Source organism: Typopeltis vanoorti, chromosome 10 (genome assembly GCF_054136105.1).
Source record: "Typopeltis vanoorti isolate ZY-2024b chromosome 10, IOZ_Tvanoo_1.0, whole genome shotgun sequence".
Taxonomy (NCBI): Eukaryota; Metazoa; Arthropoda; class Arachnida; order Uropygi; family Thelyphonidae; genus Typopeltis; species Typopeltis vanoorti.
In genome coordinates this window covers 41808659-41832005 of record NC_143558.1, presented here as the reverse complement: position 1 = coordinate 41832005, position 23347 = coordinate 41808659, and the positions used below count along the sequence as shown (strand labels likewise).

General features: G+C 34.4%; 1 protein-coding gene across 3 annotated transcripts in view; it reads left to right on the top strand.

Annotated features, from left to right (window-relative positions):
* The window catches only part of d4 (double PHD fingers d4), a 339869-nt gene that overhangs the window by 162510 nt on the left and 154012 nt on the right, over positions 1 to 23347 (top strand). For 2 of the 3 annotated variants that reach the window (XM_090398855.1, XM_090398856.1), the window contains exon 5: positions 13317 to 13559. In XM_090398855.1, coding sequence (XP_090254981.1) covers positions 13317 to 13559 — 243 coding nt within the window. The remainder of the gene's footprint in view (positions 1 to 13316; positions 13560 to 23347) is intronic. The other variant, XM_090398857.1, reaches the window with a different exon arrangement.

Sequence of the window (23347 nt, the reverse complement as noted above, 5' to 3'; positions counted from 1 at the left end):
ATCAATGTGCAGATCCCTTAATTTTTCCATTGCCTTTGTGAGCAGGTGCATTGTCCTGATAAAAGGTGATTTTTTTCTTCTTCTGCAAACCGGGTCTTTTCTCACGAATATTTTCATCTAATCTGGTTAAAAGGTTGGAATAATATTCCCCGGTTATTGTTTTACCCTTTTCAAGATAATTAATAAATAAAATGCCTTTAGAATCCAAAACACCGATGCCGTGACCTTTCCTGCTGATGGAACTGACTTTGTCTTCTTTGGCGCTAAACAACCAGCTTCTGTCCACTGTTTTGACTGCCGTTTGGATTCTGGTGTGTAATGGTGAATCCAAATCTCATCCATAGTAATAAATCGATGCACAAAATCAGTTTTCTCTTGTTAAAATGCTCCGAGCACTGTTCAGAGATTTACATGCGAGTGTGTTTTTGATCTGCTGTGAGCAAGCAAGGCATCCATCTTGCACAAAGCTTTTCATTTGCAATTCTTCGTGCAAAATATATCGTACACATTCTTTTGAAATGCCTATAGTCTCGGCAATTTCACGCACTTTGACTAGCCAGTCATTCAATACCATATCGTGCACTTGATCAATGATTTCTGGTAGTGTTACACTTTTTGGACGGCCTTCATGTGGATCATCTTCAAGGTTGGTACAGCCATGTTTAAACTCTGCAGCCCATTTCTTAATTGTTGAAAACAAAGGAGAAGAGTTCCTATAAACTTATATGAACTTCAAATGAATTTCTTTTGGCGTTAAACCTTAGTTTACAAAGAATTTTATAACCACATGATACTCATTTTTATCCATTTCAAGGGATACAGACAACATTTTTGCTTCAGACAGCTGTATAAAACAAACTACTTAATAGAATGACTTGCAATTTCACATGGATGCTTATGTCAGATGTACTAACTTAGGAGAAAAAAAAACGAATCTTTGCCAATAGTGTTGCCATCTATGGTCAAGGCCAAGAACTTTTCAGACCACGCTCATTTTGTTTTTGAAATCTTATTTTGTTTTTGAAATCGTTGGAGTTTTATATATGTTGATGTTTTTCCTGCATGTGGAGACAGTAGAGGGGATAAATATGTATAACGGTAATATGTTGGTGAATGACTGGTATCCACTATAGGTCTGAGTGGAATACCTTCCTTGTGCATTTTTGGAACTTCCAGAAAAGAGGTTACCTAATTTTCTGATATGGGCTAGAGGAATAATACCAAATGAAAGAGGGAACCACCATTGTAATTAATATATTCCGAACAAGAAATAAATAATAAACTAATGCTTGCACATTAGTTAATGCAACATTTTTTGTTATCCTGTTTATATGTATTTGTTTGTTGAAATTCTTACAACATTTGTTATGTGTAATTAATTATTTTTTAAGTCTTTTATAATACAAGTCTTGTATCCCTGATGATATAAGTCTTGCAACCAGTGAAATTTGTTGGGCTATATTGTTTATTTTAATAAATCTGTTCATGTTCAGAAATGCAGTCTGTTTACTGGAAATTAAATGAAGATAATTTATATTTGTTCATTTTTAATTAATATATTTTAACTCACAATACAACAAGCATATAGTGAAAGCTGTTGAAGCTTGCAAGAATACTATGAAAATGGAAGTCTATATGAGGACATCATTTGGGGTTAGAGGTGACCTATTGCTAATATGCTTCAGGCAGTTTTATAATTGCACTCTCTCAAAATTTGAGGAAATAAACACAATGGTACTGTTAGTATTAGAGTTAGTATCCATTACTAATGTAAACTTTTTATGACCTTCAGAGCAGATGTTATTTCTTTCTATCTGTCCATAGAGCTTGAACTTGCAAGCACATGGCACTTTCTGAAATACAGCAAAAAATGGATGGAAATCCTTATGTGAATGATATTGCATCTATTCTCTTGGAGAGGGTGAAAGCGAGATAGCTGTTGGCTATAAAGCATGCCGTAAATAATGAGTTCAGCAATAAGTTCCTGTGTGTGTGTGTGTGTGTGTGTGTGTGTGTGTGTGTGTGTGTGTGTGTGTGTGTCATTGGAACAGTTAGCTTTGCATCTTGTACTTGAATGTTTCAGTTAAGGATACAATATTGCTGAGCCGGTGAGGGTATGATTTTTTTTTTTTTGAATGTGTTTTGTTTATATATAAAAACACGGGGTGCTTAAGGGTCAAAGCTGTATAACTGAGAGGAGACCTCCACATAGCCTTTAAAGGAATGCGGAGAACCGACCAGGGCTTCTGACCTAATGTCCAATCCTCACCATCTCGTGGTGCACCCTGTTGGGTATCTATTTGGATACTGAACGGACGAGGATGGGCTGGCAATTTGGGATTTAGCCGACCAAATTGTATTCTTATTGGTTAAACCAAAATATAGAATGATGGTACAACATGACAAAATTTCATGCCGGCGGGGCGTTGCCCGGTTAAACAAGGCCCCCGTTGTTTTCGCTAGGGAACCAGGGCGAACAGCGAAAAGTCAGCTACTGGAACAAATCTAAAAATAAACCCCAACTCAACATCACCAGAGTTAAAGATCGCTACTATTAACGTAAGAAGCTTGAATGGCAAAGAAATGGAGCTAGCTGAGGAATTAGATAAGTACCAGATCGACATAATAGGGGTGACTGAAACAAAAAAGACAAAAACTGGTGAGATCTTTCTGAGCAATAAATACAAAATGTTATATTCAGGCAATGACAATCAAGGAAAAGAAGGAGTAGCCATAGTATTCAACACAAAAAACGAGGCTAATCTTCTTGAATGGCAGTCAGTCTCAAGTAGAGTAATGTGGGCAAATATGAGAATGGGGAACTGGACAATAAGACTTATTTGTGCCTATGGTCCCACAGAAGGTTCTACTAAAGTAGAAGTGGAGGAATTTTTTGATACTTTAGAGAAAGCACCTGACACAATGAAAAATGAAAAGTTGGTCCTTGTTGGGGATCTAAATAGCAGAGTAGGAAATGATTGTGAGACATACAAAAATATTTTGGGAAAATTTGGAGAAAAGAGCAAGGCTAATAATAATGGCAAATATCTGTTGGATTTCTGCTCAGGACATGGACTGGTTATTACTAACACCATGTTCGAACATAAAAATGTGCACAAATTCACATGGAGAGAAGAGGCTATGAATACGAAAAGTCTCATTGACTATGTTATTGTTGATAGTGATGTTTTCTCCCTGGTGCAGGACACCAGAGTGTACAGAGGATTTGAAATTGGAAGTGATCACTATTTAGTCTTGAGCAGGATAAAATTGAATTTCATATTGAAAAGAATAACATGCAAGAAAGTTTTAAAGCGAATAAAAGTTGAGCAGCTCTCAGATGTGAGCTGTAGACTAAAATACACAAAGATTATTGAAGAAAAAATGGAAGAGTTTAGAACAGGAATCAAACCTTGGAGATTCAATGGCAAACTCTGAAGAAAACATTGATTGATTCTGCTAGAGAGGCATGTGGTGAGGTTGTCTGTAAGGATAAAAAAATCAGAACTCGCTGGTGGACACAGGAAGTTAAAGAGGCAGTGAAGGAAAAGAAGAAAGCATACCAAAAGTTCCTGTCAAATAAGTCAGCTTGTGCTCTTAGAGAATATAGAGACAAATGCAAGAATGCTAAACACTGTGTAAAAGTAGCTAAACAAAAGTCATGGGAGGACTTTGGCAAGAATATAGAAAATAAATATCAAGAATGTGGCAAAATATTCTGAAGGTTGTTGAAGAAGCTTAAGAATTATGGAAAGAGTGCTGTAAAAGGAATTAGAGATGATAAAGGTGTCATGAAAACGGGAGAAAAAGATATCCTTGAAGTATGGAGTAATTACTTTGAAAAACTGCTAAATGAAACAAGTAGTGATGACAGCATGGAATACATATCCATACTTGAAGTAGAAAAAGCCATCAAAGGCTTGAAATGTGGAAAGGCAGCAGGAATAGATGATATTCAACCAGAAATGCTGAAGTATGGTGGTATAAGAGTCTTACAGTGGCTGCACTGCATAGTTCAGAAAGCCTGGACAGAGGGACGAATTTCCGATGATTGGAGTAGAGCTCTCATAGTACCCATATATAAAAAGGGAAATAAAACTGAATGTGAGAATTACAGAGGTATTTCCCTACTGAGTGTTCCTGGCAAGATATATGCAAGTATACTTGAGAAACGGTTGAGAAGAATTGTGGAAGAAAAGCTTGGTGAAGAACAAGCTGGATTCAGGCCAAATAGAAGCTGTCAGGATCAGATCTTCACTTTACGACAAATAGTCGAGAAAGCATGGGAATATAACAAAGATCTGTGTTTGAGTTTTGTCGATCTGGAAAAGGCATATGACAAGGTGCCAAGAGAGAAGCTATTCAATACGCTGCAGTTATATGGTGTCAATGGGGCATTATATCAAGCAATACTTAGTCTTTATTTGAGTTGTAAGTCAGCAGTTAGAATTGAAGGAAGTACAGGAAGATGGTTTAATGTTAAATCTGGTGTGAGACAAGGATGTACATTATCCCCTCTGTTATTCATTATCTATATGGATCACATTATGAAGGAAAGTGGTATTAAACATGATATCAAAATTGGAGATGTTAATGTCAGCTCTTTGCTTTATGCGGATGATGTTATACTTCTAAATAAATCCGCTACAAGTCTGCAAGATTCTCTGACTAAATTGAATAGCTGTTGTAATAGATATGGTATGAAGGTCAGCAATAAAAAGACAAAGACAATGAAAATAGGCAGAATCATTAAAAATGTCAACTGCGTTGTGAATGGAGAACCTGTGGAACAATAAAACATTTCAGCTATTTAGGCACGATTTTTACTGAAGATGGTAAATTAAATATAGAAATAGACAACAGAATCAGCAAAGCTGGTATGGTGGGAAGTCAATTGAATAAATTCATATGGAATAAGAGAGAAATTAGTCAGAACACTAAATTAGCTGTATACAAGACAGTGTTCAAACCAGTTTTAACTTATGGATCTGAGAGCTGGGTCAGAAGTAAAACACTTGACCAAAGACTAGAGACCACAGATATGAGAGTCCTGAGAAAGATTATAGGCATGAACAGATGGCATCAATGGCAGTATCATATTAAAAACAAGGATATTAGGAAAGAACTTGACATTGTCAGCATCCAGGAATGCGTTAGCAGAGCTAATCTCAGGTGGTATGGTCACTTAAACAGAATGGGCGAGGAAAGATTAGCAAAACGACCCAGAGGAAGACCAAAATATAGGTGGATTGATACGGTACAAAGTGCTTTAGACGATAGAAATATAAGATCCGATAATGTTGGAGTGTTGACAAGTAACAGACTGATTTGGAGGAAAATTGTAGATAGGAAATTAATAATGATGTAATTTTTTTCATGTAGTACTATCATATTGTGTACACCCCTTGAGGGTACATGGCAGGAATTTGATGATGATGATATATAAACACACACACACGAAGGTGGTCTGAAAAGTTCTTGGCCTCGACCATAGATGGCAACATTATTGGGAAAGTTTTTTTTCCTAAATTGTTACATCTGTCATAAGCATCCATGTGAAATTGCAAGTAATTCTATCAAGTAGTTTGTTTTTATACAGCTGTCTGAGCAAAAGTGTTGTCGGTATCACTTTAAATGGATAAAATTGAGTATCGTGTGATTATAAAATTCTTCATAAAAGAAGGTTTAATGCCAAAAGCAATTAATTCGAAGTTCATAATAGGTTATGAACTTTTAAGACAATTAAGAAATGGACTGCCAAGTTTAAACGTGGCCATACCAGCCTTGAATCTGATCTACGTGAAGGATGTTCAAAAAGGGTAACACCTCCAGAAATCATTAATCAAGTGCACAATATGGTATTGGATGACTGAACAAGTCAAAGTGTGTGTAATTGCTGAGACTACAGGCATTTCAAAAGACCATGTAGGATATGTTTTGCATGAAGAATTGCACGTGAAAAAGCTTTGCATAAGATGGCTGCCTTGCTTTCTCACAGCAGATCAAAAACGCACTCACATGAAAATCTCTGAACAGTGCTTTGAGCATTTTAACAAGAATAAAACTGATTTTGTGCATTGATTTATTATTATGGATGAGATTCACTATTATACACCAGAATCCAAATAGCAGTCTAAACAGCGAATAAAAGCCGGTTGTTCAGCGGCAAAGAAGATAAAGCCAGTTCCATCAGAAGGAAAGGTCATGGTCGGTGTTTTGGGATGCTAAAGGCATTTTGTTTATTAATTATCTTGAAAAGGGTAAAACAATAACCTGGGAATATTATTCCAATCTTTTTACCAGACTAGATGAAAAAATTTGTGAGAAAAGACCCAGTTTGCAGAAGAAAAAAAATCATCTTTTATCAGGGCAATGCACTGCCCATAAAGGTATTTTGACAATGGAAAAATTAAGGGATCTGCACTATGAATTGTTGGAACATCCACCCTATTCACCAGATTTGGCTCCCTCTGACTTCTGTCTCTTCCCAAAACTAAAACTATTCTTCGCTGGTTAGCGCTTTCCTTTGAATCAAGAGATGATTGCAGCTGTAGAGGGGTATTTTGCAGATCTTACTGAGAACCACTACAGGGATGGGATAATGGCTCTGGAGCATCTCTGAATAAATATATTAGTCTTATGGGTGGTTATGTTGAAAAATAAAAATAATTTTGAAATTATAAATTCATTTTTTCATTGTTAAGCCAAGAACTCTTCAGACCCCCCCCCCCCCCCACACACACGGTGGATTCTGGTTTATTGGACCACATTGAGAAAATAGCATCGTTTGGTCCAATTAAAAGTGGCTGCCACAGTCAAACAAAGTTGCTCACCTTCAGAGTTTAAAAGTTGTATGTACATAAGACAAATACAAGTTTAGACAAGTTTTTTATTTATTGCATAGCGAAATTACTGACTTATGAACTTCAACAATTAGCTTTAATTAAAATAAATTATTTGTCATGAAATAATTTCATTTATATCCATATTAAAAACATGCAGTTCTTAGTAGTTAATGGTTGTAGGAAATGATAGAGTGTAACTTGTCAGTTTTTTACTGTAATTAAACAAAACCAGTGCAGATATAATATTGCTGCATGAAATAGTTTTTGATTCAGTAATAAATTTTCTAGTATCCTGAGTATTCACTGGATCAAGCTTTGGAGTGTAATTCATCATCATCAGTTTCCTTTTCTTCTAATATCTTCAGATATTGCTTAATTTTTATTATAGTATTGAAGACTACCTGCAAATACTACATTTTTTTTCTGATGTGGTTTACATCTAATGGGATGTCATTTTCACTATCAGCCATACCATGATTGAATGCTTAAAACCACAGTGAGCAAAACAGCTTTGAATGGTTTTTTACTTATTTCTTGCCATTTATTGACCATGAACTGTACTGCTTGTGAAAGATTAACTTTTGGGCTGGCGTGATTAGCAGTTGTCAAGAACCAGGTAAAATTTTTTCTTGATTTCCATTGTAATTTCATGGTCCAACTGATTTTCGTTTTCATGGTACTGAAAACGAAAATCAGTTGGATGCTTTAAAAGGATCGAGGAAAATCCTCGATCCTTTTAAAGCATCGAGGCCTAGCCCTTTTTCCAATAACTGACATCTTTTGCTTATAGTTCCTAATTCTTGTAGACAGGCTTATACGTTGGTTATGCATTATTAAATCACTTAAGGAATTGAACAACGTAGATATGAATATAAATTAAAGTACACTTTAATAAATATTTCCGATATTTCGGCAACGTCACGTTGCCATCTTCAAAAGGAGCTTACAAAAAAAAAAGGATCGTGCATGTAGGCACTACAACACAGTAACTGTCGGCCTCATATTTTTTCAAATTCTTTGTCTGCAGCAGTACATGAGGTAACGAAGCTATTCGTGCCTTCGAAGAAGAGCTTTTGTTCACATTAAATCACGAGCTTTGGTCAATTTTACGTGATGTCTCGTGTACTGCTACAGACAAAGAATTCAAAAAAATACAAGGCCAACAGATGAAAAAATTCGAAAAATTAAAAAAGAACTCTACCGTCAATCCAAAACTTCCTACCAACACCGTAATCAACCTTTCTTCAGTCACCCTCAAGCCTGAAGCCCTCAACACACTTTCACGTGGCCACAACTTTGCCATTGCTCCCAGAAAAATACCTAGTGAGGATATTATGATCCAGATCGAACGCGGAATCTGCCACCTTCCACGTCAAATCGCCAATAGTGTAAGACTGGATGTAGCTTGTGTCATCTCCAAAGCAAGACCATCAAAAACCAACATATCCAACAAGGAATATAAAGCTCTGCAGGAAATGAGGAACAATAAAGAATTAGTTATCACCAAAGCGGATAAGGGAAATGCAACTGTAGTACTTAACCAAATGGATTACACAGGTAAGCTTAATGTTCTTCTATTAGATCGGGCTACTTACCTCCCTATCGAATACAATCCCACCAACTAGCAAATTAGAAAACTTCACAGGCTCCTTAAGAAAGTCACTTCTTGGCCTGTAGAAGTTACCAACAGATTAAAGCCGTTTAACTCTATATCCCCCCCCCCCCCCCGTATTTACGGACTCCCAAAAATACATAAAGAAAATGTGCCATTATGTCCCATAGTGGATGGCATTGATTCCCCACATACAAATTAGCTAAACATTTGGCCAAAGAGCTCACATACTATACTGGCAACACACCATCACACATAAAAAACTCAGCCCACTTCAAAGCCAGCATAGAAAACCTTACACTCCAACATACTGACATAATGGTCAGCTTTGATGTGTCCTCATTATTTACAAATGTCCCGCTCAAAGAAACTTTAGAGCTAATCCAAGCTAAATTTTCTCCCGATATCTCAGCCCTATTTCAGTTCACAATGAACTCAGGCTATTTCGTTTGGCAGGGAAAATTCTACAAACAAATAAAGGGAACAGCCATGGGTTCACCACTCTTCCCACCCTTGGCCAATTTCTTTATGGAGACCTTTGAAGAAAAAGCCTTAGCCTCTGCCCCACAAAAACTAACCATATGGCTTCGCTATGATGATGTGTTTGCTATTTAGCAAACACTCCTCTCCTTCTTAACACACTTAAACAACCAACACCTCAGAATCAAGTTCACACTGGAAAAAGAGGAAAACAACAGCCTCCCTTTCCTAGACACACTAGTCACCCGCCAGCCTGATGGAACCCCTTGGTTTTCTCAGTTTATAGAAAACCCACCCATACAGGCAGATACATTCACCAACAATTCCTCCCCCCCCTCACAACAATATGGAGTGGTGAGAACACTATACAACAGGGCTAAACTAATCTGTTCTAATGACATGGCCCTAAACACTGAACTAAATCACATCCTCAACACTTTCTCAGCCAATGGCTACCCCCCCCCCCCCCCAAAAAAATCCAAAAAATATTAAAACCTACAAACCACAGCCCCCCCTCCCTCCCTCTCTCCACAACAAGGATTATTCTAAATCCATCACCATTCCCAACATCCGAGGCACCTTGGAAAAAATTACCAAAATATTAAAAAAACATGACCTGACCTCCTGTTACAGGCCTTACAGAAAATTGGCATCCCTTATCTGCTCCACTAAAGACCAACCACTTCCCCTAGACTTATCTGTAAACTATCTTACTTTGGCCAAACAGGCAGGACAGCGAATATCAGAATTTCTGAACACAAGGACTACATCCGTTTTCACAAGTACAGCGATTCTGGTCTTGCAGATCATGCTCTGGATACACGCCACAGAATACGGTGGAAGAAAGCTACAGTAATACACCGTAGCAAATACAAATTTGAAAGACTATTTATGGAATCAGCCTCAGCCATAAGAAACTCTCCAAACCTCAACAAATTTGGTTGTATGCGACTGCCCCAAATTTAGGAGGCTTACATCAGCAGACCTTCAGCCCCCAACGGCCAAGAACACCTACTTAGCCCACTAGAGGGCACCATCAGGACTTTTAGGAGAACAGTAGCTTTATCTCTTCATTCTCAGTTACTGTGTTGTAGTGCCTATGTGTACATGCCTTTTTTTGTAAGTTCGTTCTGAAGATGGCAATGTGATGTTGCCGAAATATCGGAAATATTCATTTAAGTGTATTTTAATTTATATTCGTATCTACGTTGTTCAATTCCTTAAGTGATTTAATAATAGTTCCTAACATATTTGAATGATAAAATACCACTGTTTTGTGAGTATTGCAGGTGTCGTTTGCACTACATTTTTGAATCAAGTTTACATAATTTTTGCTAATACTCCTTCTGGTCAAGGTTATTGGATGGCCCAATTAAATGGTATTGTGTCCCAAATAAAAGAAGGAAATTCTTGTTATGTTCTCATTTTGTTTTGTACTGCCAGACTTGTCCCAATAAAATGGCTGAACCAATTAACTGTTGGACCAGTTAACTGGAATCTGCTGTATATGTGTATACACATCCATCAGTTCCGTTCATGAAAGGTTGCAAAAGTTTAAACATCCAAAGTTTTTATATTCCACAACCTTTAGCATATCAGCATGCAATGTGTGAGCAAAAGGTTAAGAAGAAATTCAGAATCTCTTGTATAGTCAGAGGTTGTACTATTCTTTTAAGAAGACACATGAAAAGGCTGTTCAAATAAGAGAGATGATTGGGATGAACGAGCAGGAGAGGACAACATTCTTAGTACTCTCATCTTCCCATGCCATTAAAAAAAAAAAAAAAAAAAAAAAACTTCTTCTTCTCTTCAGCCATTTTCTGCCCACTGCTGGACACAGGCCTCCTCCAGTTCTTTCCACCTTTCTCTGTTCTTGGCAATGGTTGACCAATTTTCCCCAACAAAATTTGACAGTTCATCACTCCACCTTCTTTTAGGACGTCCTCGGCCTCATTTCCCTTCTTTTGGAATCCAGTTCATTAGTATGGTGGTCCATTGCTCATCTTCTCTTCTGGAGATAGATGTCCAGTCCATTTCCATTTTAGTAACTTATGGTGAAGAATGATGTGAGTCTGGCTTCTTATCTTTTAATGTGATGCCTAGCATCAACCTCTCCATTTTTCTTTGAGTTGTTTGTTTATTTGCCAGTGCTTTTGTTAGCGACCAGGTTTCACAACCATATGTGATGACTGGAAGTATACACTGGTTAAATGTCTTCCTTTTTAAACAGAGTGGCACATCGATGTTTTTGAAAAATGCTTTTCAATTTTCTGAATGCCCCAGGCAAGTTGAACTCTCCTATTTATTTCCTTTTGGAGTCCACAGTTTAGATCAATGAGATGAGCTAGAGAGTCTCTTTCCAAGAAATTGTTTTCTATTAATATGTTTTTTAGTATTACAAAATGATTAAACATGATTTTAGTTTTTTTTTCCGTTTATTTTTAGATCGACTTTTCTGCTTTCATGATATAGGTCTTCTATCATTATGTTAAGGTCTTCTGGAGTGTTTGCAAAAATTATGGTATTATATTATATCTTATTTCACACTATCTAGCATTTATTGCGGATAGTTGTGTTTATCAAAAGATATGTTTTTCACAATCAGCAATAATTTGCTGGTGTAAGCATTAAAATGTAGATAGCCAGAGATCAACAATATAGAAAGGTGTGATTGGCCAAAAACTTAAAATACACTAGACAATAATATAACAACCTTTGCAATAATTTTATAACAGCTATCGTACTTTCATCATGGAATTAGTGATTCTGCAGTCAGCTTTTCTTTGGTTGTGTAAATCTATTCTTTCAAGTTGTGATAGTTCAGAGAAATTTTGTTGTATTTAGATCTAGAGAAATCTCAAGCTGCTGCCATAAAGACTGACATTCAAAGCCACAGCCATGTAAAAATCGTGGACATTTCCACTTTACATAGAACCATTTTCCAGTATCATCCGTGAGTATCAGCTTTACAAGAATATGATAGCACAGTGGTACTGAAATACCTCATTGAGGATTAAATAGCAAGAAGGGATGCTGTGTTTGTTTTGAGCAACAGCCAGTGCATCATTGCCACTGTCTGCTTAAACTTATGAAAACATTAATTAGAATTCATCTTTTTAGGTTCTGAAGTGTTGTGAAAACTTTACAGTATATTAATTACAAATTTTGGTAAAGTCATTATTTTCATTTGTACTGAATACATCTTTGTGCAAATTAATGTGAGCATGTACATATTTAAAAAAATAATAATAATAATAATAATTTTCAGAAATATACATACGCTATTAAATTTCATGTTTAAATGTATCTTTGACCTGATAAATATCTACAATGACCTGAATAGTTATTGTAGTATGTTGCAGCATTGATCTCTACAAGATTTTTGCAAAGGTTGTCATTTTTTTTTTCTTCATGGAATTATTAGTGGTACTACACAGATCAGTTTTTCATTGGTTGTGTAATCCATTCTTCTGACTTGAGATAGTTCAAAGAAATTTTGTTGTATTAGGATCTTTTAATCCAGCAATCAAGTTTGTTTTGTCTTATTAAATATGCATCCTCCTTGCAGCTGTAACTCTTCCTCATTGTTGTAATTGAACCTATACACACATTACTTTATGATTTATTTACACCTCCAAAACTCACTACACATCTTTTCCTGTTTCTCTTTGAGAGAGAGAAAAGTTCATGCAAAGTAGTGGTGTTTTTTTGCACTTATTTTCTGCCTTTTGTCTATACTAAAATATAATTATATTCTCTCAGAAGAAACAAAAAAAGGATCAATTATCCACTCAGAAGTTTAAACACCCAAAGTTTTTATATTCCACAACCAAAAGCAGAAAATATAAAAATATACTTGACTGCGGCAATTTGAAAATATTACTGAATGTCTATTGCAAAATTAATCATAAGTAACTTTTATCAGGTTATATTAAAAAAAAAAAAATCTGAAAAGCTGTTTCAAATGCACACTCAAAGTTTTTTTGAGTTATTAATAGTACGTTCACATTAATTTACACAAAGTATCATTTGCATTGTATGTATTTTTTCAAAAAGGTTTTAAAGTTATAATATCAAATGAAATCTTCATTGCTTATATATATATTACTGCTTTCTTATTTATATAGAATCACATTTTACATAGTTATAAGTGCAAATAGCTATATTGATTATGTGTGTATATATATATTTTTGTAAAGATATGTTTCATAAAGTTTATTGCAAATGTGAAAATATTAGGCAAAATGATCTTTAGTTGCATTTTTATTTATTTTTTCAGATTTATTTTAGTTGTTGCTATTAACTTTTTTTATTGCATCCATTTCTTGTTATGACTGCATATTTAGTAAGATAAATGCATCCTTCTGTCTTTTCTGCAGTCTGTGGTGCCCGTTACAAGACTCGTCCTGGCTTATCTTACCACTACACACATAGTCACAACAACAACAATGGGTCGACAGATAATACTGAGGAGGAGACAAGCTTTCCCCCTCCGAAACCCTCTTCTCAAGCAGGGGGATCAGCCCCCTCCTCTTCAGGAGGGACCACCTCTGATGACCCGCTGGCAGGTTTGAGGAAATTTCAGGACAGCTTCTTGACTTTCCTAAAGGCTCCAGGCAATGGTACGGCAGGCATTCATAGCCTGACTCAAGAGACATCTTCCCCACCTTGCAGGAGTTCCCTTCCTGCATGTTATATTAAGGAATGTTTAATGGCTTAGATTGTCTTTACTTTCATATGTATATTTCTTGGCATGGTAAAAAAAAAAAGAGTGTGTAGTATGGATAGTGGGATTTCCTGTGTAAAAAGGAGGGGAAGATGGCTTAATTTCTTCCCTGAACAGAACAAACTTGTTGCCTTTAAATTCATATTCAATAATGATTAAATTTAATAAGTTAATATAGGTTGTTATGTAGAAAGTAAATAATTAGTTTTAGATAACAGCATCACATTTACATGTGGAAATGGCACTAACATATCATTGCAATACATGCATTTCCTTACATGTTATTCTCTTCTTTTGCAACACAAGCAGCCTGAAATTTATATCAAACCTGTTAACTTGCTGTACAGTGAAGGCGATCCTTTTTGGGTCTGTATTTCTGTCTCTTGTATGCTCTAGCTTGCTTATTTTTTATTTATTTATCTTTTTTTTTTATCATTCATGAAATGCATAATTTTTATCATTGCATGTTTTATCCTATCTGGCATATCCTTGCATGCACATCATTCATCACTTCATTATATGTAATAGAGTAAAACATTCTCATGATGAAAATATTAAAAAAAAAAGATTTTTATGCCGTAGCGGTTGATATTATGCTAACTTCTTTTAATAATATATTAATTTGTTAGTTGCATTTTCTTGTTTTTTTTCTTTCAGTATGGAATTCTAATGGTTCCACAACTACTGAAATCAAGAAAATTAAATGCGCTTGTGCAAAAAATTAAAATAAATAAAAAGTCCCAAACAGCTTATAACATTAAAAAAAAAAAAAAAAAAAAAAAAAAACTTATCAGCATTCTCATGTGCAAAATTTGTTAGGAAAAGGCAAATGATTACTTTAGTATTGAATATGTGTGTGTGTGTGTGTCGTTATTTCTTGCATTTCAGGTATTTGTCCTACTAATAACAAATTCATAATTTGAATTTGCTATTAATTTTTCTTCTCCCCCCCCCCTCTTTGTGCAGTCTTTAATATAGTTAAGTATATTTCATTTATTCTTAATGGCAAATTCATATTGTGATTTGAAAGGTACAATTATTAAAGAAGATATATTAATCATTGTGTATAGTTTAGTAAGCTATTAGATATATTTTTAAAACTTATACCAAATGGTAAAACAGTATTAACAGGAGTAGAAAATTATTTATGTATAGTTCTAACTAGAAACATGAATGGAATATGCATAGATTTTTGTTTGTTTCAAAATTTCAGAGCTCAGAAATATGCTCATTTGCTTGTAGTGGGTTAGTAATAACATTTAAAGCATTGGTGAAGGTTTTTACCTTCACCAAACATGAACCTGAAAATTAATATATGAACAAATAATTTTAGATTATGAACTACAACATTTACCCTTCAAATTGTTTGTGTCAGTTACATAATTTGTTAATAGGCAGATTCTGGTGATTGACTGCACATTGCTAGATTTATAAATGGTGGGATTTGCTTGGTGGCTAGTAGATTTTAGCTGTATTTTTGAACCTCTGTTAGCATTTTTAGCATGTGTAAGAAATTCAACAAACCATCTAGCTAATGCATTATCAAGTAGCAAATATTTTGACAGATGCAGATGAAGTATTTATCACTAGTCAATTTTTTTTTTTTAATGGAAGATATTGGATTAATGTTTTTAACTGAGTGGCTTTGAATAATCACTTGCTGCATGCAGAATTTTCCATACTACCAATTTTCATCCTACTATTACTACCAAAATAAAATAAACTCCATACTACCAGTCATAATTTCTAGCTATTCTGTTTATATAGCTGAAAGAGAACTTTAAAAGGAAACTTCAATGTTGCTGTTAATTTCTCAGTTTAATCATCTTCATATACTATTCAGAAACTTTTGCTTGGATACAGTTTGAAAATGTTTTATCTAATTGAATACATTTTAGCTTAGTCTCACAATTTTTCTGGTGTATGTACTTTGATATTGACTTTCTGTGCTATAACTTCTTGAAAGTATATTGTAATTGCAGATAAAATATTCATATTTTAACATACATAAAATGTTGAAAGATAATACAAACTAACTCATGGAAATTTTATGTTAAGAAGTCAAAATTGTATGATTATTTGAATGACTGTTTGATGCTTTGCCTTTGTTAAATGTATTCCTGTTGTGGTTGGATTACCACCCCAAATGAATCTGATTGTTCCCTCCATGTACATGTGGGTGTGCATGTGTGTTACACACACGAGCTTTTAACACGTTACACACACACACACACACACACACACACACGTTATGAGCTTTTCACAAGTAGTAAATTAAAAAAAAAAAAAACATTACATGTTATCAGTTTTTTCAAGTATAGGTCATGTCTATCTCTTCTAAAATCATTCTGAGTTTTGTTAAGAAGAAAAGTTGGCGCTTGGTTTTGAAATTTAGCCTCATCTGTAGAGTCAATCAACATAATAAATATGATTTGCATTTCTGCATATAACTGGAAAAATTACATGCATTTAAGTGGCTGCGTGATTTCTTGCACATGCTATGATATTTAAAAATATTGTTTATAATAAAAGCATTTTATATATAGATTTCAGCCAGTTGCAACCAGAATTTTAAATAATTATAGTTATTTTGTTGCAGGCAAATTAGATATACAGTGAAACCTCTGTTTAACATGTTTCAGATAGAATCTATTTGAATTTAATGGATCAAAAAATGTTAAATTAAATTTCTTTTTTATTAATTATGAAATGAATACTAGTTAATTATTACTATTTTTTTATTATAAAACAGCGCATGCAAGGTTAATGAATTATATTCAAGTTGACTGGGTTGATCATTTACTTTATTGACCATCTGCACAGTATACATTTGCTTTTGAAGGAAGAAAAGAATAAGAAAAAGTGCAACCAGTGTTAAGATAGTAACTGTTACCTTAACTTCAATATCCACAGGAAACTGGATAACAAATTTTTTTCCAAGCACATTTCTTTAAAAATTCCTAAATAAAAAAACATTTTAAATTAATTTCTTAAATTTTTATGAATTTCGTACATATACTAATGGCTGCAAGGTCAACAGTTTGATTTATAAATATAAAAAAATTCTGCTTGGAGGTTTTTTTAAATATTTTTGGCCCATGATTTTTAATACACACTAATAAATAATTCTGAATGTGCAAATATCATCCGTGTGTGATTGCTAAATTGGGATTTCATAAACTGTATTTATTGCTTATAGTTTATAAGTCTTATGTTGTTAAATGATTTTCATTTGCCACTGAGAAATACTTCATATTAACATAACAATCTCACAAATGTTAACTGTGAAGTTTTGCATGACTGTTTCAAAATTAAGTCTGTTTTTGCAATTAGCATTCACATTCCGCATGCTTATTTCCCCCGCCCCCCCCAATCTTTCATAAAAATGTCAGGCTCTATCTTAGCATGAATGAAATCCATATGTCCTTAAGTCAGTTGCTTAAAATTATCAAAATAATTTTGTCAACTAACTGATTATCTTTTTTTTTATTTTTTATTTTTAAAAAACAGTATGTGCACAGCATGAGTTCTTATTAATAGCATGAAGAAAATAGTAATTTGAGATCTTTTCTTTACAACCTCATTTTCACTTTTTACACAAAAGATCAGTAGAAAACATATATCAGTAATGATCATTAAAAATTTTTAAAAGAATTATATTTATAATAATTATTATTCTTTTGAATCGGCCTTAGTTTAATAATTCTACGTGTTAGAAAAAGCAGAATGCTGATGGTTACTAATTAATATAACTATAAAGTATACATACAAATGTCTGCAGTTTATCGAGAAGAAAGTTTTTGTGTGTCTGTGTACATATGATATGTTTTTATATCATGATGTATGCAATTTTTACTTTTGAAACTGCTTGTGTTTTTGTAATGTTTTCCTTTTGTTACAGTATATCCAAAAGCTCTCTTGGCATACCACAGTCAAGGTTATGGATGTCTGCTTTCACCATTGCTGGCTGGAGAATCTGTTGCACTGAACTTATGCTTGTAGTTGAATATGTATAGCATGTAACTGCATGTGTGTGCGTGTGTTTTACATATTAATCATTAAGGCATTCTCTTAATTTTTGCTAATATATGAAGATACATATGCATTCATTTATTACATGTTTTAGAAATAAGTAACCTTTTTTTAGTGTATAATTTAAACAATGTGCTCTTCTGAAATCTTTTTATATAATTTTTTTCCCTTGTGAAAATATTTAGTAAATTTTTTCATAAGGGAAAAAATTTTTCATTCCCCTATGAAAAAAATTAGTAAAATCAGTGTTCTGATTAATATTTGAACCTGCTAAAATATTTTGTTATTTTCCTTTTGTGTATATTGCATATTTAAAAAAATTTATATGTTTAGTTTATTTCTGTTTTATTATTCTACTTGTGGTAGATAAACGAATTTTACAAATAAATAAATAAATAAATGAACACTTCCAGTGATCTTTCATAGTTATGCAACGGTCCAGAATAACCTAAAAGTATTATGCCCATGCATTTTCCTATTTTAACAGAGATCACATTTATGTGGCCACAGTGACTGTATTAATTTTTGGTAGAATTTGATGGCATGCTCACTTTAAGTACCTAAAGTGATCAGAACTAGAAAATTGTATATCATAGACTATTTCACTCAGGAGACATTAGCCTCAGTATGAGGTGGCATCAGTATGAACTCTTAAGATTTGTTAATACATTCTTAATTCCATTTCCCTGATTTTGTTATAGTTGTATTACACTGTCAGTATTTTCTATCTGAAATTCTTTCTATGGTCCTGAGAATACTTTTATATATAGGTATATTTCTCCCACATACAAAAGGCAAAAGAGCCTATAGCAATCAAGTGCCTTGAGTGGATAGAGTCAGGAGTAGATGTTGGAAGTTTATTTTGCACTTGGTTAGACTATAATAAATTTAGTTTAATCCTTTATCCAAGTGTAAGCAAAAACAGTTTGCGCCTGAAAATATCTTCAGGGCCGAGGTAAGGTGGTGCAACTCTGAGCAAAGGTGGACCAAGCTCTCATCACTCCTTGTCTCAGTATCTCCCATAATGCAAAGCACATCTCCTTGCGGACATGTATACTGCTATGCATTAAGGGAAGGGCCACTACCCAGACCGGTTTCGACCTTTATTGAGGTCTCATCGGTGGGAGGCAGACCCAAACATGGGGATACTAATGCAGAATAAGGTGGTACACATGTTGGCAACTTGTATAGGTAAATATGACCTCTCCTAATGCTTCTGCCTTAGTATCTCCATGTTTTGGTCTGCCTCCCACTGATGAGACCTCAATAAAGGTCGAAACCGGTCTGGGTATGCAGTATGCAGTTCCAGTATGCAGTTCAACTGTAAAAGGATGTTGAGCAGCTGTTGCTCATGTTCCTGTACATCTGGTGGAAATGGATGGCATAATGGATGCAAGTTCTGCTGAATAATGATCATGGAAGTATCCGTAGAAGAGATACATGCAGAAATCTTCTATGGAAAGGTGGTTGAAGAATATCTGAAGAGAAGTGTCGTTAATCAACCCGACTGCCCTTTTCTGATAAAGGATAAAAACAAATGTAATTTGTCAAGTATAATTTAATTAAATAAAAAAAATACAAAAATAAAATTAATAGAAATAGAAAAAATTCCTAGCCAATCTATTGTACTTATGTGTTATAGGTTTATAACTGTGGGTGGAAGTCAAAAAAAAAAAAAGTGTGCACCATAAGATCAAGTTTAGTTAGGAAATTAAATGTAATAACTGCTTTCCCTTTCTAGATCTTGTCATACTTAGACAAACAGTAATCTCATGTAATCTTTTACAGACACTGCAAAAGCTATTTCTAGCTTTTGCTATGGTCTACTCTGCAGACCAAATTTAAATGGAAATGACTTCCCATAAGTTTTACCAATTTTGTGAGGAGTATTGCTAAAAAAAACCAATAACACTCTTAAATTTATTTTTAAATATAACTATTCACTTATTGTTTTCAGTTTCAGTGACAACGCTTTATCATTTTATTTTTTTGAAACATTAGTCATAATGACCTTCATAAGCACAGTATGTATGAGACGATTTACTCATGTACTAGGAATCAGGAAGAGGAGAAGTAGCTGGTCAATATGTTGGGACCTCAGATTGTAGGATTAGTGGGCACTAATGCCTACAATCTGAGGCATTAGTATCCCAGACATAATAACTGGTAATGAGTGCAAAGGGTATAGTATTTTTAGAAAGGAGAGGAGGGAGTGTGCTGCTAATGATATCAGATGACTTGAATCCAGTTAGAATTGAGACCTATCACTGTAATACTAATAACAGTTTTTCATGTAGCAGTGAGTTTGAAGCAGTCTGGTGTGAGGTGTATAACAAGATCAAATACATAGTGGGGTGTTGTTACAGACCTGGTGGATGGATTGCTAGTGATCAAGAAATGCATCGCCAAATAAAGACAATGGGTGTGAAAAGAATAGTCATAATTGGGGGATTTTAATTATCTGAACATTGATTGGGTAGCTGTAATCGCATGAGAAGAATGAAATTGAATTTATTGAGCTGTTGCAAGACAACTTTCTCAAGCAACATGTGACAGAAGGAACCCGAGGTCGAAGAGTGTTAGATATTATTATAGTGGCAGAGGGTGTTTCAGTCAAAGATGTAACTATCCTTCCTCTGGTTGGTGACAGTGATTGTGCAGTACTCACTTGGGAAGTGGCTAAGTTTATGAATGTTCTATTCAGAAATGGTTACATGCTGAACTACAGAGCAGGAAAGTATGACCAACTGAGGAGTATACTGAGTTCAGCAGAGTGTTATCGGTTGCTAGATGCAAAGAATATCGACAGTGCATGGGAAGAATTTTAAAAAAAAAAATTTAAAAGATGCAATATCAGATGTGTCCTGAGAGTTAGAAGAATAAATATGGTAGGAGTGAAATGGATGTGTAATCTTATTAAGCAAGAGATCTGTATGATGTGGATGAAATACCATGTGCATAAATGTCCGTTATGAAGATTATAAGCAACAAGTTAGAATAGTCACAACTGTTGTATGGAAAGCTAAGTTGGAATATGAAAAGAAACTAGCTCTACAAGCTAAAGACAACCCACAAGAATTCTATCGATAAGTAAAAGAAAGAATGAATATGAAAGAATCTCTCTTCTAAGTGCAGATGACGTGAAGGTTACAGATGCAGAAGAGATTGTTCAATTAATGAGTGTCCATTTTGTTAAAAGCCATCAACCTCGTGTATGCAATATTGAGTTCACTACTGCCTATTCACTGAATGAAGAAACTCAGGTGTATGAAGAAGAGGTATTAGAGCTGTTGCACAAACTGAATAAGAATTCAGTGCTAGGAACTGATAGAATATCAGCAAGGGTGGTAAAAGAGTGTTCTGCTGAAGTGACTATTCCTTTGACCAGGCTATATAATTTGAGTCTCAGAACAGGGAAGATTTTAATTGGCAAAATAAGAAAGGTTAGTTCTGTAAACAAGCAACCCAAGAAATTCTAAATAAATAAATAAATCAAATGTACTAACCAAACCAAAAATAAATAACTAGTTAGCTTGGAGATTCATTCTATGGTTAATTTAATGTCCAAAATTTAAGGATTCATCTTGTTAACTTTACCACTTTATCACAGACAAGTAATAAGCCCCCCCCCCCCACTTTTCACACATGATATTCTTTTTTACACAGAATGTTCAGTTTGCTTCGGAAATGGAGTTTGATTAAATTCATTTACAGCAATATTGAAATTACAGTTCAATTATAGATTATGGTATAAAAATGTTACAATGCTTGCCATTAGAAGAGAAGAATCTTTATTAGAATCTTATTCTCAGGCTACTTATAGCCAATTGTGCACTCAGTTTATCTTTTCGCTTCTTGCATTGTGGGCAACAGCACATATTGGCTGCACATCTCCTACAGTACCCTAAATTGCAGCCTTTAAGGCTGGTATTAGTGCAGTGTGAATTGCCCTTTTGATGCCTTGACAAATCTCTCTCTCTCGTAGTAAAGAGAATTAACCTTTTAGGATTTACTAATGATCCATTCTTTGCACACTGTTTAAAGTGACTTCACCAAATGTTAGTATTAGCACATAAAAATATATCCAGAAACTATCCTACTAAAAGGGATAGCTGTATCATCAGGATATTCCTAATAGTTTCAATAAGATACCTGTCACTCTATTTATCACACAGTTCCAATATAGTGGTGACAATATCCTTCCATATGAGAACAGCCTTTGGATGCTGTTACTAAAATACTTCATAATATTTCTAATCATTTGCCGTTTAAGCAATGCATTTATTTTATTAGTATCTGATATATTCCTTGCTTTAGTGTGATATTACATACTAATTAATAAGCTGTATTATTACATGGTCCCAAGGTAAACTGTTATAGCCAGCACCTGATACTGTGACACTGCTAGTAAAACAAATCTCTCTCTAAAAAATAAAAATAAATAAATTTAAAAAAATCCCTGCAAAAAAGACAGACCAAACACAACATACAGAACAATCACAATCTTCACAAAAAAATAAAAATAAATAAATAAAATAATAATAATAATAAATAAATAAATTACTTTCCTATCTACTTAACCAATATCCATAGCATAAACAGTAACATAAATGACATTCATCATCACTTAATAGTCATCTAAACTGGATTTCCTGCTTTTGCCAGAAACTCAAATTGCAGCTATATCAACTATTGTCCACATTGATGTTCAAATTACACATTTCATGATTCATTTTGCCACAAGGGTGGCACATGCCCTTTGTGAGATCTAACATAGAGAATAGCTAATCTAGAATCCCTTGCTTTTGACCTCCTCTGTTTGAGGTTTCCTTGTCACACTTAATAACATTCATATGCTGCATTTACTGTTCTCCAAACTCTAAAAATAGCTCTGACCTCTTCACCTTCTCCTTGAAGCTTGACCATCTGCAATCCAGCCATTCAAATAGTGAAGTCATCTTCCTAAGTGACCTTGTCCACATTCCAGCTGGCTCCCCTTTTTCATCACTGCTGAGATACAGAAATTTGTGCTATAAGCAATGACCTAATGTAAATCATATATTCTTGATAACTTTTTTCACTCTTCTAGATACACTGTAGAGGTCACTTCTCTTCAGATCATTGGCCTCATAGCCCTTGAGTTGCTTTGGCCATAAATCTAAATAAACCAAATCTTCAGATCATAATCTTGTGCAAGTTCCCTCTTCCTCAATTTCTCTTCTTCCAACCACTCCCAGCCTCGTATCCTTTGGCACTATAAAGGCACCAAATGGAATGGCCTCCTGAACTTTCACTCTACCTTTCCTGGTGTGACTATTACTCCTGATGTTCTGATCCAAATACATACTCCGAGTGAATCACAGAAATTATCCTCACGAACATGGTCCATCATCATTCTACCCAAAATTCTTGTCCACTTTTCAAACCCTGGTTCAACAGAAAGTGTACCAAAGCAGCTAAAAAAAACACAAACATTTGTATCAGGAACCTCAGTCTTCATACTCAGCCTATACTGAAGCATGCAATAAATGCAAAATAGCCATTAGTAAATCTGATTTACTAATGGCTATTTTGCCATTAGTAAATCAGATTTAGCTGTATCTGATTTCATAAAGGCCAGCAGTAAACTCATCTCCTGTCCTTTGCAAAGGC